Genomic DNA, 17,899 nt, shown 5'->3' with positions numbered 1-17,899 from the left:
GGGACTGTCGAGGAACTGCTAAGGCCCTGGGCAGGGGCGGCACAACAGGAACAGGAACAAAGGCAGTGTTGCCAGCAGAGATGCCCAATATCCTGAGACCACAGAGGAGGAGGCATGCTATGGCATCCAATAGTCATGGTTAAACTTAAGAGGATAATTCACGAAGGGAATTGGGTTCCAATCCTGACTCTTATCTTTTCAGGCTTCATTATTCTCAACTGTTTGCTAAACTTGGGTCTGCGGCCTAACTGATGATTCCGTGGGCTACTCAATTATCTTTCCACAAAATCTTTCTACTGCAAAATTTGACTAGAAAGGATTTCTGTTGCCTGTAAGCTAAAACCTTAGTTAACGCAAAGAGGTTGGACTAGATGCATTATAACATTCCTCCCAGCTTTAAAACAATATGATGCTGTAAAATTTATATTAGAATATATAAAGAAAATAATCCCAGATTATAAACATTCTCCCTTCACTAATCTTCTAATTCTTATTTAATATCATCTGATAGCTGTATTTATGTATGTATATATATAACCATAAATATATGTTAAACATACATACATATATATGTGTGTATGTACGTGTATATGTGCATAAATGTATATTTATATACATTTATGCACATATACACACACACACACACATATATATTTTTTCAGGGGTAGTCCCCCAACAGAATAAGCTCCAAGTGCCTGGAGTTCTATTGTATCCACCACAGAAGTGGCATTATGTAAAAGCTACCATTTTATTTATCCTACTCCATGGCTTTATTCTCATTCCTTCTTTTAACCATACCTGCTAAGTTTTTGCCTACCTAGCCCTGCAACTTAATAAAATCTTTGCAAAGTTTATGCCCAAAAGGTCAGTATTTCATTACTAAAAACTGCTTAGTAAAACCCCTAAGAGTTTAGTAATAAAGACATCAATAAAGTATATAATGGTTGCCTCCATGTCACTCACAAATACTGTGTGAGGTACTGGAGGACGCAGCATCCTTTGCTGCTGAGGAAGACCTGCAAAGCATTTACCTCTGCATTTAGGTATAAAGGTTGAATGGGAGAAACGTAATGCAGTTTGAAAACAACCTTATGCTCCAACAGAAACCTTCAACTATCTGTAGCACTAGTTATGTACCAAAATAAAAGTCTGTGTTACTGAAGAGGAGAATTCGAGAGATCACTGATTCTCAAAAAGATCATAGCACCTAGAAGTTCTGTTTGGAATTACAGCATCTGTGATCATTTCCTTGACACATACATATGAAACAAAAATAATGGTGTGCACTAAAGGGATGCAATAATGCTCATTTTATACATTAAAAGTGTATTCTAAAGCATTTCCGAATGTTGTCTGGCCTCTACCAGACACTTACCTGCTGATATTCCATTTTATGACCTAAACAAGTAAATGCAACAGACAAATCAACTTAGCGTACAACAAAAATCCAGCATCTTTTCAAATGAACCAAGATTTCCAAAATCAAAATCAAATTTGTAAACAACGAAGTAAAAGCAGCATAAACTACTCAGCAAACGACATGCTTCAATTGCTTGTGGTTTAGAAGGAACCACAGATGTACAGTCAACTTGGTGTACAGTCATCAGGAGCTAAATCATCATCCAAGACCTCTGGAATGACCCTCAGCTGTGCCATCTCTGCCCAGCTGGTGCTCTCTCTGCCCACTGGCATAATCTTGATTGTTCATTTTCACATCAAAATGGCTATATATTGATTTGTCCAAAAATTTCTTAGCTTCTCTGTCAATCATGCTTACTTAGCTAAGCTCCATTTGATAAATACTCCAGTCATATCCAAATAATCTGTATATCCATGTCCCAATGTATGAACACACACACCTCCCACATTCAGTTGTGTGATACTGAGAAGCAGGTCATAAGCACTATTATTATTATTACTGTTGGCCACCAATAAGGTTTCTTTCCATCATTTAAGTTACTGCTAACTTGCAAAACATTTCTAATATACATATAAAAGACAAAAGAGACAGTCCTATTAAGAACTGTATTTGTTTAATGGTTCACAATGATCTTCAGACTACATCATTTGGCACATACATTTGGAATGGGGATTTGGTTGACAGAGACTTAATGAACAAGAGCATCCCCACTAATTTTGAGAAATCTCATGCTGAGAAGCAAAAACATGACAAATGCTTGTAAAAATTTCTGATTAAGTCACTTTACTAAACATACTCTTTAAAGATCTCAAACATTAGACTGTGAACTCACTTTGAATATCTTTAATGCCTTCCAATACAACATGTTGAAATTTGCACATCGTTAAGAAAAGACATGGAAAATAGACAGAAACATCTGGTTTTGTTACTTAGAAAATGCAACAACTGTCAATTCCCTTATGCTGGCAAGCACCTCAAAACACATACTAGATTTGCAAGGCCAATTTAGTGTTAGAAAGGCAGCTGGCTCTAGTCTCTTCCTTCGCAAATGGTCATTGACATCTTAAACTTCAAATGTTTACTGTTTTACAACACAGAAAAATGCTGTTATTTGGGAAAAAAATAACGTAAATCTGTGCTTTTTTTTCCGTAGAAAGCAATGTTTTCTCCACTAAACACATACACATACTATATACATAACTGGGTGATTAGAAAAAAAAACATGCAAAATTTTTGCTTGAAGAGGTTTTCTGAAACTGATAAAGTCTTCCACGAATAAAAGTTTTACCTATATGACTTCTCTGAACTCAGTGAGGGTATTGCCTGGGAAAAGAGAAATTATGAGCATTTCTACAAAAAGTGGAATTGTCTCAAGAAACCAGTAGATGACTTTGGGCCCATACTTCAGAAAGTGTAGAGATCACTCTAGCACAATGGTTCTTAAATTTTGCTGCACTTTAGAATCCCCTAAGAATTTCCCAAAAATGTGGGGGTCAGAGTTTTCCCCAGAGATATGAATTGAGTTGGTCTGGGGTCTGGCCTGAGCATTAGGACTTTCAAAAGCTCCCCAGGTGATTCTAATGTAGCAAATAATGGAACAACAGCTGTTCTAGTATTACATGAGCATTGACTGATAAAGTTCCTAGAACCTGTAGCATCCGTTTGTTGATTGTACCCAACTTCCATTTTTTTTTTTTTTTGGTTATGAAATGATATCTAGAGGAACTAACTCCTTAGCTAAGTAAATCTGCCTTTAGAGATCTTTAAAATTATCTTCTGGAGTACATTGATAAAACATTTTAAAAACATTAAAATTAGCACAAAGGAGGTAAAACAAGAAAAGCAAGTTATTTGTTAAATTACAAGAAACAGCAATGGAGATAAGTAAATGAAAGACCACAATTATAATTATCCTTATTAAAGCAATAATTGGCAAATACAGAGGAAGAAGATTGTTAACTACAAGAGAGCTGAACTTCAGAAAAGTTAGAGACCGAACATTGCAATAAGCATTTTCAAAATGTCGTAATGTAAAGGGAGAAAGGTCCCTGTGCTTGGAGGAATGGTCTAATTTCTGCTTGCTTGCTCTGCAACATTCACTGATAAGAGAAAGCAATGATGCTAAGGATATACAACAATTGAGATATGACCATTACCTAGCCTAGCTTTCTACTCCTCCCTGTGCATAGAATCTGTCACTACCCAGCATGAAGAATATTCAGTAAAGAAAGTTTCTGGAAACAGGGTAAGTGTTTAAAATCACCTGAAAACAAATTACATCAAAGAATTACTGAAGCTGGAGAGAACTCTGCACTGCAGTGACCTGGGTACCGGCATTGTTCTCAACAAGGTTAGTTAGGACGTGCAGTCAGAGCCCTGCCGAAAAGAAAGAACAGCCACTGTATGCGAAAGAGAGACAGTTTAGCTCTCAGCAGTGGGGGGGTCAGGGGACTGGGAGAAGACTTTGGGTAAAAACTAACAGGAGGGAAAAATGGCAAGGCTTTGGAATGGCTAGAAAGTGGATTGTAGAGTTACAGAAACTAAACAATACAAAGAGTAAACGTTGTGGTAAAAAATAATAATAATAATAAAAGACAAATATATGTTCTCATGTCTGTTTTGAAGACTGTCACTTGTTACCCCCCAAACTAAAGGTATCTTTCACTTAATACTCATATTTTGATTAGTATTTAAACTTTTATACATTTCGCTATCCAATTTGCCCACCAATTTGAAGCCCACAGCAAGACCATCAATGAAACTGAAACTTGCCTGTGGCAAGCACCCCAACATCCACCAATTCGTTGTTAAGACATCAAAAATGAAAAGAAAACTACTAGAAATTAGGTAATAAAAACACAATATTTCACACCTTACAATATAGCTAAAAGTATACAGAAAAAACCCTATAGCCAAATGAATTGATTATGAAATAAAATACATCGAAAACAAAATGTCTAAAGCTTTCATCCCAAGAGGCCAGAAAAAGCACAGTAATATTCAGAGTCATGTTTCACTTTGTCTTCCTCAGACTCCATCCCAGATGACATGAGTCATCAACTCTAAGTCATGTCAATACTTCATACACATCTGTCAGCTTTTGTAGCACTTCTGCTTCCCACTGCCACTTCCTTAGTTCAGATACTTTTTCTCACAGAGCTTACTGAAGGAAACTTATAATTAGCTTCTTGGTCACCAATTTCTACCTATTTCAAAAATAATTTCTGTCCTCACCAGAAAAAAAAAATACCTGAACTTGTCTAAAGGACCTAGCAGAAGTCTAGAACTGCAGAGCTATTTGGAAGCATGTCCCAAGGCTGGAGGTTAAATTTGGTATATGTGTCAGCTCTCCTTAATAAAATTTCAATACAAAAAAAAAATCAACAAAATTTCTAAGTGAAATTTGACATAAGAATAGCTAAGATATTTTTGAAAAGAACAATGAGTGAATGCTTGTTCTACCAGATAGCAAAACAGAATAATTAAAACAGCATGGTATCAATGTAGAACTACAAACATGGATCTGTTTTTATTTAGTCTAATCAAGAGCCCATATGGATATAAAAGCATAATTAGAAACATAATATATAACAAAGGTGGCATTTTAAATCAGTGGGTAAAGATGAATCATTAAATAATTGGTGTTGAGATAGCTAGCTATCAATTTAGAACAATTTAGCTCATATCATTCATTAAAATAAGTTCCAGATGGCTACAGAACTAAATTTTGGAAGAAATATGAATAACATATACTATTTTTAAAGAATTAGGTAGGTTTATTTGCAGAGATGCCATGTATCATTTTGAAGTTTGTGCTTTACAAAAATTATCTATGACCAAAGGTACAAATGAAGCATGATATCCAGCTTTGCCTTTGTCAAGCTGTATGCCATGGTTCAGAAGGGAGTCTTTTCCTAATTTGTCCACCTGAAGTAGGAGCTCTATGCACTCTGCCACCAGAAGGAAGCATCTTTTTCTAACTAGTGCAAAGGACTTACATGACAGCAGCAACCTACAAAGAGAAGTTAGTAGTAAATAGTCGATTTGTACATACATAAATGACTTTTTTACACAAATGGTTATTACAGACTGAATGTGTCTACTCAAAATTCATACATCGAGGGCCTAATCCCCAATGTGACAGTATTTGGAGATGGAGTCTTTGGTAGTGGAGGCCTCATGGTGAGAGTTGCACCCTTATAAGAAGAGACACCCATGCCCTTGCTGACTCTCTTAACCATGTGAAGACAAAGCAAGAAGGCCCCACTCTGCAAGCCAGGAAGAGAGCCCTCACCAGAACCTGACCATGCTGGCACCTTGATCTTGGGCATCTAGCCTCCAGAACAGTGAGAAAATAAATCTCTGTTGTTCAAGTCACCCAGTCTATGGTATTTTGTCATGATGGTCCAAACTAACTAGTACAGTAGTATTATATTGTTAAATGTATTGAGATTTTGTTGCTGTTCTTAAACTTTATTTTAATAGGTACATATAAAATAGATAGCATGTATGTATATGTGTTTAAAAATGATGAAAGCAATGACTTAGAGAAGAGACTGCATGAGGGTAGTGGTCAAGGACACTTTTGCTTTAACCTTTTAAAAAATTTATAAAAATGTCATTATTTCGTTTTATTTAAAATATTTTAAAAATATTTCTTTTAAATGTACCTATATATATGTACCTACATAAAATCAAGTTTAAGAACAGCAACAAAAAGCACAATACATTTAACAATATAATACCATTGTATTAGTTAGCTTAGGCCTTCATGACAAAATGCCATAGACTGGATGACTTGAACACAGAAAATTATTTTCTCACTATTCTGGAAGCTAGAAGCCCAAGATTAAGGTGCCAGCATGGCCAGGTTCTGGTGAGGGCTCTCTTCCTGGCTTGAATTCTTGCTTTAATATTTTGAGAAAGTATATGTTGGTATTTCATGCTATAAAAGTCAGTTGATAGGAATGGTTTATATTTAATGAATTCTGTGTTCCAGGCAGTCAATGTGTTACATTCAAAATATCATTCGATCCTTGTAACAATCTTAAGAAGTAGATACTGTTTATATCCTCAATGTACAGATGAGGAAACTGAAGTACAGAGAAGTTAAATAACTCATCCAAAGGTCAAGCAGCTATAAAGGATAGAGCCAGAATTTTAATGTCAACCCGATTCTAGAGCCTTCCCTCTTAACCTCAATGGCATGTTGAGAAATAAAAGCAGAATATTAGGAAATTAGGCAGTTAGTACAAACTTAGGCAAAAACAATTTTGATAAAATGATGAGGGCAAAAGATATAATTTAATAGATTGAGAAGGTGTATCATTTTTTCATGTTGAACCACATGAACTTGCCAATACTCAACCATTTTGACCTACAAAAATGGAATTTTATGTGATTCAAACTAATGTATCAGTTTATTTATGAATATTGTTTTTAAGAAATATAATATTATAATTTAAAAATAGAAAAGGGAAGTAAATGACAGAAGTTTTCAAAGCCTCAAAGATATGTGTACGTTTTCTTAACACACATCTGGAAACTGCTTCAAGCCATCTTATTCTGATATAAAAAGAAGTGTCCTTAGTTAAAATATCAAACACAAGGTTTGTGAATTGTATTTCGGTAGTACGGAAAAATGTATTAACCAATCGACCAAATTTCTTAGTGCTACGTAGTTATGAAAGAAGACAATTTCTAGTTACTATCAAAAGCAAAAACTACCTGCAATTTTTGTATGTTGAACTCTATCTAAGTCACAAAATGAGGAATATATTTCTATGATATATTCAAAAATTTTCTGAGAATTATTTCTTTTGTATATCCTGATATTTTAAAGGCCTTTTCACTGATTTCACATTGGCAAATAAGCATTTGACTCATATTATCTGAATCTACAGCATTTTAACAAGAATTGAACAAACAGATTAGAGGCCTTTAAAAGTTGATCAACTCAGTCCTTAGAAGTCATCGAGTTCAATTTTACAGAGGACAAAACAGAACCTTATGGAGGTTACATGACAGACTTTCCCAAGGTCATGTACAATTCAAAGGAGAGTCAAGACTAAAACTTTGGTCTACTGGCTCCTAGTCTTTAGTGCTCTTTTTAGTATCTTAAAATATGCCTATTTTTTCCTGTTATGTAATGTAGATTAATCTGACTTTCCTTTTCTTCTTTTTCAGCTGAAGTTCTGAATCAGCTAATCTTGATAATTATTGGGACAGGAAGCAAAAGACTGAAATGACACTGTAATCAAAGAAGCTCCCTGACTGTGAGGGGTAATTTTAGTGGAAGCCTGTTTCCTAATGCCAGAACTACATATCTGTTCTGTTTTCCCCATTCCTTTTAATTTCTGTGGCTCTCTTGTTTTGCTGGGATAGCTTTAGACTGATCAACTTGCCTTTGCCTTGCTCTTTAGTATTTAGCTATTTGGGAATTCTTCTTACCCACCTCCTTGTTTCTGACCTGTATCCACTTAGGTCTTGGTTTGGTTTGTTAATCTGGGTTCTCATTGGTGGCTTCGCCTTCTAACCACAGCCCTGGCTTTGCTATATTAATGGTTCTCTCAATAATAGATTATACTAAACTCGAAAATCCTGAGGTACCTGGAAAATAATGTGCGTTTCATCCAGAAAATCCTTAAGAATGCTTAACATCTGTTTGAAACTCCGGATTCAAAGAAAATCCTTAAGAATGCTTAGCATCTGTTTGAAACTCCAGATTCAATCTACAACCTTGGTGAGAGTTTGAGATAACTGTCACATGGATCACAAAGGAAGCTTCTTAGATACAAGTGAACCTTATTGTATCAAATGGTCTTGCCGTCCAAAGTTACATGTAAGTCTGAGGGGCAATTTTAAAAATAGGCTTTATTTGTTACAGTGATTTTAGGTTCACAGTGAAATTAGAGTTCTAGAATTCTCTTTTTCAGTGACTAACTTAGGTAAAAGTATCAAGAAAGCTCACTATTTCAAGGAAATTTACGGTAATTTATGTTACAAAATGAGGTATCTTTCTTCTTTATCTCCGTTGTGAAAATCACTAAGGAGCTAGCTAAATTAAACAACGATGTCAGTTATCAAGGTATTGTTTCACAGCTCTAAGTCCACCCTTCATTGTCTGCTCTCTGAAAATGGAGATGGACCCTCTGTCTATCCCTTGGAACTGGCAAAGTATTAAGCAGTGGTAGGAAAGGGTGCTTGAAGGACACTGCAGAAAGAGAATTTCCTTCCTGGTTTGTGTGTTTATGCCTTCTTGTTCCTACAGTACAGCAGCCAGCAGCACTTGTAGGGAACACAAGTGTTGCTGTGTTCATGGAGTTCCAATGGCACACACATGATCAATGTCCCATCAAATTTCAGAGGTACGTCCATACTCAGATTTCCACTGTGCCTTGCAAACATTTCAATAGTTGGTTTCCAGTGTTGTCCTGCCTGCACCCAAGTTGGGTGTTCCCTGTTTGCCTAGTGACTATTGAACTAGCGCTGCTTAACCCACTCAAGAACTTCTCCACCAGAGAGTCATAATCATAGCTTCTATAGTAAGGTCTGAATCCCAACCATGGAGAGGGCTCCTCAATTCCAAACTTGTTTCTTTCATGGGAACCCTTCTTCAGCCCTAGGGTATTTTTTAGCATGCTGTTTACTTCTTTATCTAAAAAGGATTTCCTGTTAGAGTTTCTCATTCTTTCTATTAAACTTTTCCTGTTCATTTCCTTGTTTTTTGTCTCCTGATTGACCCTAACTGATACAGTAACTTTGGAAAAAATAACTTAAATCTCTTATTGTACTCACGTAAAATGAAGAGACTGGGCTATTTGATCTCAAATGTCCTTTCCAGTTCTAAAATTACATATTAATAGGAAATTCCAGTTTTTTCATGTATTGGGCATGCCCTAAGTATGTTATAACAAACACTACACAGCACTGTATAATTGAGGTATGTAATTGTGAACCACCTCCAAATTTCAAAGACTAGTTTGAAGAAAAGAAGGTAAAATATCTCATTGATAATTTTTGTATTGACTTCGTGTTGAACTGATAATATTTGGGGGTATATTAGGCTAAATAAAATATATTATTACTAAATTTTATAACATGGATAGTAGAATATTTAAAATTACATATGTGGTCACGTATTTCTGTGGCATAGCGCTAGTATATACTGTGTTTGTGTACCGTCTCCCCACTCTCCGTCACAGTAAATGGGTCTTTCTTCTTATTTGAAAAACGTTTTCCCCTTCCTGGGTCAAAAGACAGTTACAGCAGCAGCTACTATCATTTTATGCACATAGTGGGTAATCAAATACTATCAAATCCTCTGTGAGGGTTTTAACTAGGAAGCTATCTAAGGAAAAAAATGAAAAACCAGAGGTTCATGTATGAATATGAGAATTTAAAATGCATTATAGATATCATTGTATCCATTTGTGAATATAAATATTGACGGGATTCATTAAGTATAGAAAAATGTTCCCTCTGATATTATTTATACTAACACATTATAAAAGACTCCATTCACCACCTCTATTACCATACAATTTAAAATTTTCTTTTACCTTTCTCTGTCTTTTAGTGACTGTTCAGCCATTAATTTCTTCAGTTCTTCCAGGCGCTGAAGATCTCTCATTTCCATTTCTTGCCACTTCTGCTGTTTCTTAGCCCAGTATTTTTCAACCTATTGTATAAATGTTACATAAAATTTAAATTAACAACAGATATGTAAAAATGAGGGGAAAAGCCATAACATTACCCATTGGTTCATATTACAAAATTGAATTTAAAGGGCACTTCATCTTTTTTGTTTCATAGATATGCTTATAATATATTGGCAACAGAAAAATAAATTAAAGCACGAAGATATATGCCCTGAGAAACTGCAAGGTTTAACAATTTCTTCAGTGAATGGAAATATAACTTGTGCTGAGACCTAAGGTTTTAATCTATGGCTAAAATAATCGACTTTCCGGAGAACCACAATAAAAGTATGTTATTGTCTCTAAAGTAAATGATCTACCTGTTACTCAAGAATATTTTTATCTTCTTATGGTAATGCAGTCTTTAACAAATATAGCATTAAAACTATTTTTACTCTAAAGGCATTAGTTTATTTATGCTAATGGACAGCAGGATGTTGAAAGTTTTATGCTTCTGGGGAAGTGGCAGGAGACAGGTGGGAGGAAGGAGGTAAAGAGCAAATTAGCAGGGTTGTGTTATAAAGTAGTTCTGACTTATGTGGTAAAATAAAGGTCAAGCTTATTAAGTACACAACGGTGAAAGCAATGTTATTATTAGGCCTGTTTCACTTCCCTCTTCTGGAAATGGAAGCAAAATGAGAAAACCAGAAGTACATATGAGCTGTTTTCAGGGAGCTAAAACCCTTATTCAGGATTTCCCAATGTGATGGGATAATTAATGTTTATTTGACAGAGGCCCATTCCACCCCTCTGGCCTGCCATGTGGGTCTGGGTCAAGAGACTGGCTCTTGCAGGCAAGTACCTCAATGGTAAACAATGAGTGACAACTGGCAGCAGGGGTCTGCTGTAGAGGCTGGGCTAGCCTTACCCCTGAGATGGCATTTCCTCTTTGGAGAGAGAAGCCAGGAAGAAAATCTAAGTGGTTTCCTGACTTGCCCTAGCAACATGCTCTCTGATTTCTGGGAGAACCAAAAGAAGCATCCCAAGCACCATTGCCAAAGACACAGCAACTCTGCAGCCACAACAGCAGCATCTGTTCATTGTTTAATGAATAGCTAAATAAGCCCAATGTGCGGTGATATCCACTCCAGAGATGACGGAGCTCTGGATTTAGAGAGAACAGAGATAAAGCTGGAAAGGCAGCAGCCCCAACGATGATGGAGAGTTAGAGAGAGGGTGGGTGCAGGAGAGAGAGGAAACATTGATTAATAAGGAATGTTCTCGAGTTCTAACTGTGTAGAATTAGTAGATGTTATATTTTAAATGACTAACTGATAAATGCCAGAAAATTCTAATGACAGACATGGAAATGTTAGCAATGATTATATCATCTCCATCTGGGAATTATAAACAATCTTTGTTTTATTCTTTTCTGCATTACCTTATTTTTGCAATGAATACATATTTCTTTTATAATCAGAAAAAAATTGAGCTACTTCAAAACAAAATTTTTTTTAAAAGAACACAGATATTGAATCAAAGAGTATTTTTCTCTGGGTTAAAACAGACTGGTAATATTTCCTTACTCCCAGGACTGGCCTTAGAGGAAGTCACTGGCTCTTTTGTAGACAATCCCTTGATCACAAGCAGAGCAACCCCAGGTTGCTGGCATCCTCAGATTTCTGACACCACTTGATACACTGTCCTATGCAGGCTCCAGATGTATGTATGTTATTCCTGGAGCTTTTTTCAATCTCAAGACCAATTATTTTCGTCTTTGACTCTGGTATCTTCAGGCATTGCTATAGTATAAATGCTCTCTCTCTTTCTCTCTCTCTCTCTCTCTCTCTCTCTCTCTCTCTAATCCTTTTCAGTGTTTCTATTGGGTCCTTCAGAAAATCATTCCTTGTTTTCACTGAAATTCTCTTGAATGAAGGATACTCACATTCTGATACCCCATGTGCCATGGGGATGAGGAATAGCTTGGGCATTTTCCTTATTGTTAACTGCCAGTTTCAGACCATTATGATACATGCAATTCCTTCTCCCTTTGGTGTTTACACTACCTGGATATAGCACCTTCTACCTGTCTTTGTCATTGGCATGTGTAAATTTCCAAGTCATTCCCAAATTCTCATCAAGAATTCAGACACTCGAGTCACAGCCTTCTCAAACACAGGCAACTTCAGCATCTGTCTGAATGCCCTTCCAACCCGTTATTCTCATAATTCCATGACTTCCTCCATTCTATGGAACTTCTTCTTCCTCCAGGATTCTATTATCATTGAAAACAGTTCCAACTCAGCAATCTTGAATTATAACAATAGGCTCTGTGACCAGAATCCACCCTCCCCACTTCCCATCATCCTCTGAGCTCTGATTATACAATGCTGTTTCCCTAATGCAGGTCTCATCACAAGGCTTTCCTAATTAATATACTTCTCTTCTCTCCCACTAGGCTGCAAGAATTGTGATATATTCAACTAATGTGTCTAAAACATAGCATGTACTCATGTACCTAATAACCATTTGATTGATGACACAATTGTGAGAACTAGTACTAAATTTATGGTTTCCATTGAATCTTTAATGACAATAACTATTCCATTTGTGAATTCCGGGACAATGCCTCTCAATTTCTCATAGTGATATTCTAAAACCTGTTCACTATGTTCAGCTCCATGCCTACTGCTATTTCCTCACTTTGATCAGAGCAAATAGAAGCTCTACAAGATACCTTTCTTAATGTTCAGCTCGACAGAAGAAGAGGTATTCTTCCTTCTGTTCAAGACTAATGCTTCACTAGGGCTGCAGATCCCATTCCCAATTCCACCTTATTCATAGCCTCCCTTCTCATCTGTTCCCTTTCTCCCCTGTACCTTCAGCTTCTTGCTCTTTGCTGCATCCTTCTCACATGGAATTAAACATAATTTTATCCCATTACAATAATTGAGAAATTCTTTAGAACCCCAAGATTGTAGCATCATACCTTTCATTGTTCTTTGGCCAAGCATCTTAGAATACTTGCTTTCTTTCATGTGCATATCTTCTACTTTACTCCTCACCCATGGTATTCCTACCTCTATTCCATTCCAAAGTCACTGCTCTCACCGGTGACTTCTGAAGGATAAGACTAAATATCCTTTTAAATTACAATTTTACTTGATGTCTCTGTGTATTTTATTCCATTAACCCTTACCTATAGTATTAAACCATTATTGACTTTGCAGCTTTTGTTCAACATTCATTTGTTCAACAAGTATTTATTGAGCACATAATACTGGTGCCTGAAAAGAAATACTCTGCCTTGTGGAACTGAGACGTTCTAGAAAGGGAGAAAGCCAGTAAATGAATGAATGAATAGGATATCAGATGTTGTATTAACTTATAAGAAGGGGATAAGTAGGATGATAATTTAGAAAAATTTGAGTAGAATTAGTAGAAGATATATTTTAAATGTCTTAAATAGGACATTTGGATGAAATGCCATTTGGTTGAAAACCTGGTAGATAAGAGTGAAACACCCATGGGAAGAGATGGAGGGGAGTACTTTGGAAAGAGGGTGCAACAGCATTGGATGGGGAAGACCTCACATATGTTGGGAACTGGGAAGGGGCCGGGGAGCTGGAGCAGGTGGTATAAGTTAAGACTAGAAGCAAGATTGGAGAGCTGCCTGGGGGTTAGATGATTAGGCCAAGATTTAACTCTAGAAACAAGGAAAAGCCATTGAAGTGACTAAAGCAAATAATAGCATTGTCTGACCTACATTTTAAAAAGAGAGCTCTGTCTATGAAGTGGAGCATGGATGGCAGAGAAGCTAAGGAGAAACAGGGAAACCAGACAGAAGGAAAAGGCAAAGGTGGTCCCTTAGACTCAGGACATGGAGTCAAGTGTTCAGATCTGAGATGTGCTTTTGAGTAGAATCAGAGGGCTTATTGAGGGATTCTATGGAAGATTGGAGGAGAGAGAAATCAAGGATGATTCCTAGGTTTTTGCTTGAACAGCTGGTTGAATGGTGATGCTAGTAACTGAGATAGAAGATTGGGAGAATAACAGGCTTGGAAAAGGAAGACAATTGGGAGCTCAGTTTTGAACACATAACACTTGACAGGCCCAGAAGACTTCTAAGTGGAGGGACCAAACAAACATCAGAAAGCACAAATGGGTGGCTTAGGGAAGAACTCAGTGCTGGAGACCTAAATAAAGGAGATAGCCACATAAAAAGTATTTGATGCCAGAGGACTGGATGAGATCTCTAGGATGAGGAGGTAAACAGGAAAGAGAAGGTGGTCATGCACTCTAATGCTTATTTGCTTTTCTGCACACCTTTCTCTACTAAAATGACTTAATTTCCCTCTTCCATTTGTGAAGCTTACTCTGTCTTTAAGACCAGAATAAATGTCACCTTCTTGGAATCTTGTCCTGAACCCTCTAGAAAAACAGTAGCTCCATCCATGGCACACCAATGGCTTATAGTTTATGACCCTCCTTTCTTTGACTACCTGCATTCCTTGATTTTCTTTCATGAGGTTCTGCCCCTGGATCTTTACCAATGTATCTGGAAATATTAGTTTGCAATTTTTTTTTCTTATCCTTTTCCTGGTTTTGGTATCAAAGCAATGCTGCCCTCGTAACATGAGTAGAAAATCTTCACTTCTCTTTTATTTACCACATGCCTGAAAACTTCTGCCCTCTCTCATTGTTTGGTAAATATTTCCTATCCATCCTAAAGACTCAGTTTTAGCATTGCCTTTTCAGACTTCCTCCTTCTCCCTCTCCTCCTGACATAGCTGGTGTACCTTCTAAGGCACTATTTGCATATTCTTAACATAGCATTTCCCATATTGATCTGCATTATTTATCTTTGTATCCTCAGTACCTTGTATCATGTCTAACACATAAGAGGGTATAATTAATCACTCTTAGATGACTGGAAGCTTCTTCTGGTCTCTGGTCCAAGAATAACAAAGTTGTACATGGGAACCAGGCCAGCAGTTTTCTTTTCAGGATGCTAAAGGCCGAACTAAGTACTTCCCTAAGGACAGTTCCATTCACTTTTCATCAGTTAATTCATCCTACAATGTATGTATTAATCCTATAATTGATAGACACAGGAAGTATGTATAAAGAATTATTAGCTTTTCAAACCTCAAACTGAAGTCAAGACTAGGGTATTTAGTCCTTTGGGACATGTGTTGAGACAGAAATTTAAAATGCACTGATTTTTAGACTTTTTGAAGGATGCTTATAATGTTCCAATGATAGAAGAATCAGAAAGTCAGCATATGATAAGAGTTGAATTTATAGCTTGTCTCTTTACTTCCACATGAGGTTTACAGAAAAACAAAACAAGCACTCATTATTCCTTATCTCCCCTTATTATTCTTCTGATTTGTATTGAATGCAAGATGTTTCTTTTCACAATCCCACATTTTGTTCATTTTGGTAAAGTTAGGCCAGTAAAAGTGTAATAAACTGTAGAAAACTATATTCACCATATAGATTTCAGAGCCAAAATAATGTCATGCTATTTTTCAGAGTCTAAGATCATTTTTACAACCTACCTTACTTTTGTAATCTTTCAAATTTTTTTCCTATTAAAAACTACACTTGTAAACAGAACATTTATAATAGTAGTTCAAAGTTTAATGTTAAAAAAGTTGGGACAATATTATACAACAATTAAATTCAACATGAAATAAGAATTTCTTATTTACACATAGAAAGCAGAAAGTTAGGACAAAAGGATTAGAGTAGCAAACAGTTGGTCTCTTATTTCTTGCTGTGTGGTGTTGAATCTTTGAACAAATAGATCCCGTACATTGTTGCCAGGTCCTTATCTCTGATCTGTGACTCATTCAGAAGGAGGTCATAACACTTAACCAGACTCATGAAAGATATGAAATAGGAAGTTCAAAACATCCAGTTCCAGTCCCCATAAACCATTAAGATAAAGCATATTTTTATTCCATTTTCTAGATTCTAATTAGATAGTTCCTTGCATCTTAAAGATCTACATTTTAAGGTAGGGAGTAGAATGTGCTTCTTAGAGGCTGGGAAGGATTAGGGGCAGAGAATGAGGAGAAGTTGGTTCATGTATACAAGACAACAGTTAAGTATAATGGATAAATTATAGTGTTCAATAGCACTGGTAGGATGACTGTAGTTAATGATGATTCATCGCATATTTCAAAATAGCTAGAAGAGAATATTTGGAATGTTCCCAACACAAATAAATGATACACATTTGAGGTGATGGATATCCCAATTAACCTGACTTGATTATTACATGTTTTATGCATATACCCAATATCCCAGGTACTCCCCAAATTTGTACAATCACTATGTATCAATTCTAAAGATCCCCTTTTTGGGCCTGGAATATGCAACTCAACACAAAAAGTCTGTTTTACATATAACATAATATTGCTATATGTACAAACATAACAGAACATCTTAATATAAAAGTATTCTCTTTTACTGTAATTTTTCCCCATGAACTTCATTTAGATCATTGATGGTCCCTGCATCTGCTAAAATCACCACTAATTGAAGTGTGACCCCTCTTTCTATATGATCAATTTTACAATCATCTATAGTTTGCCACATAATTGTTCACAATATTGTGTGAACTTCTGAATGGTAAGGAGTGTGCCTTGTACCATCATATTTATTTGTATCTAATATTGCACCTTTCAGATGAGAGAGATGAGGTATACATTTGCTAAACTGATCCAATGAAAAAGAATATAGAAAGCTATAAGGACACATGCACACGAATGTTCATTGCAGCACTGTTTACAATAGCAAAGACCTGGAACCAACCCAAATGCCCATCGATGATAGACTGGATAGGGAAAATGTGGTACATATACACCATGGAATATTACGCAGCCATCAAAAACGATGAGTTCACGTCCTTTGTAGGGACATGGATGAACCTGGAAACCATCATTCTCAGCAAACTGACACAAGAGCAGAAAATCAAACACCACATGTTCCCACTCATAGGCGGGTATTGAACAATGAGAACACATGGACACAGGGAGGGGAGCACTACACACTGGGGTCTGTTGAGGGGAAATGGGGGAGGGATGGGGGTGGGGAGGTGGGAAGAGACAGCATGAGGAGAAATGACAGATACAGGTGAGGCGAAGGAAGGCAGCAAACCACACTGCCATGTGTGCACCTATGCAACAATCTTGCATGTTCTTCACATGTACCCCAAAACCTAAAATGCAATAAAAAAAAAAAAGAAAGAAAGATAGCATTGGCCAAAATACTTTTCTTGTATCAGCTCATATAAATCCAAAAATACCTGGATAGGCAACTTTTCAAACCGTGAGCCAATTCATTTAGTCATGCAGAGGTGTGGAAGTGCAATTAATCCCAACAGAGAATGGGGACCTGGTACTTCCCTCAGTCAAATTACTCATGGGAGCCAGATTAAAGCTATTTCATGCTTAAGATGGGCATTCAGTCACTCTTACTCTCAAAACCTTTCAGCCAACATTATCTCTTCTGTAGTTTGATGGTATAGAGATCTCTGTGTGATTCAACCTAGGACTGGTTAAGTTCCTGAATACAAAATTGGCCTCAAAAGAATTACCTTCTAGGGAGGGCATTTATTATGCAAAAGTGGGAAAACTCTCTACATAAGTAAGAAACTAGAGTTACTGTTTGGTTTTCAAAATAGACAGTCAAGTTGGCAACCATCCTGCCTGGTTATTTGAACTTAATGGATCTCCTTTCAGTCTGCAATTAAAACTGTTTGCATTTCAGCTACTTATTAGTGCCCTAAACTCGAACATTTTAGCAACCAATCTCCAAGGTGATAAAC

The 17,899-nt window shown here is 36.5% G+C and overlaps 1 protein-coding gene and 1 long non-coding RNA gene across 7 annotated transcripts in view; one reads left to right on the top strand and one right to left on the bottom strand.

The window, feature by feature from the left end:
- Positions 1-17,899, bottom strand: part of CCDC148 (coiled-coil domain containing 148) — a 342,429-nt gene that overhangs the window by 119,599 nt on the left and 204,931 nt on the right. For all 6 annotated transcript variants that reach the window (XM_074399652.1, XM_003921954.4, XM_074399655.1 and 3 more), the window contains one exon: positions 9,982-10,100. In XM_074399652.1, the coding sequence (XP_074255753.1) occupies positions 9,982-10,100 (119 nt within the window). The remainder of the gene's footprint in view (positions 1-9,981; positions 10,101-17,899) is intronic.
- The window catches only part of LOC104649957 (uncharacterized), a 62,918-nt gene that overhangs the window by 43,284 nt on the left and 1,735 nt on the right, over positions 1-17,899 (top strand). The gene's annotated exons all lie outside the window — the stretch shown is intronic.

The sequence above is a fragment of the Saimiri boliviensis genome, chromosome 5 (assembly GCF_048565385.1).
Source record: "Saimiri boliviensis isolate mSaiBol1 chromosome 5, mSaiBol1.pri, whole genome shotgun sequence".
Classification (NCBI taxonomy): domain Eukaryota; kingdom Metazoa; phylum Chordata; class Mammalia; order Primates; family Cebidae; genus Saimiri; species Saimiri boliviensis.
This window is presented reverse-complemented; position numbering and strand designations above follow the sequence as displayed.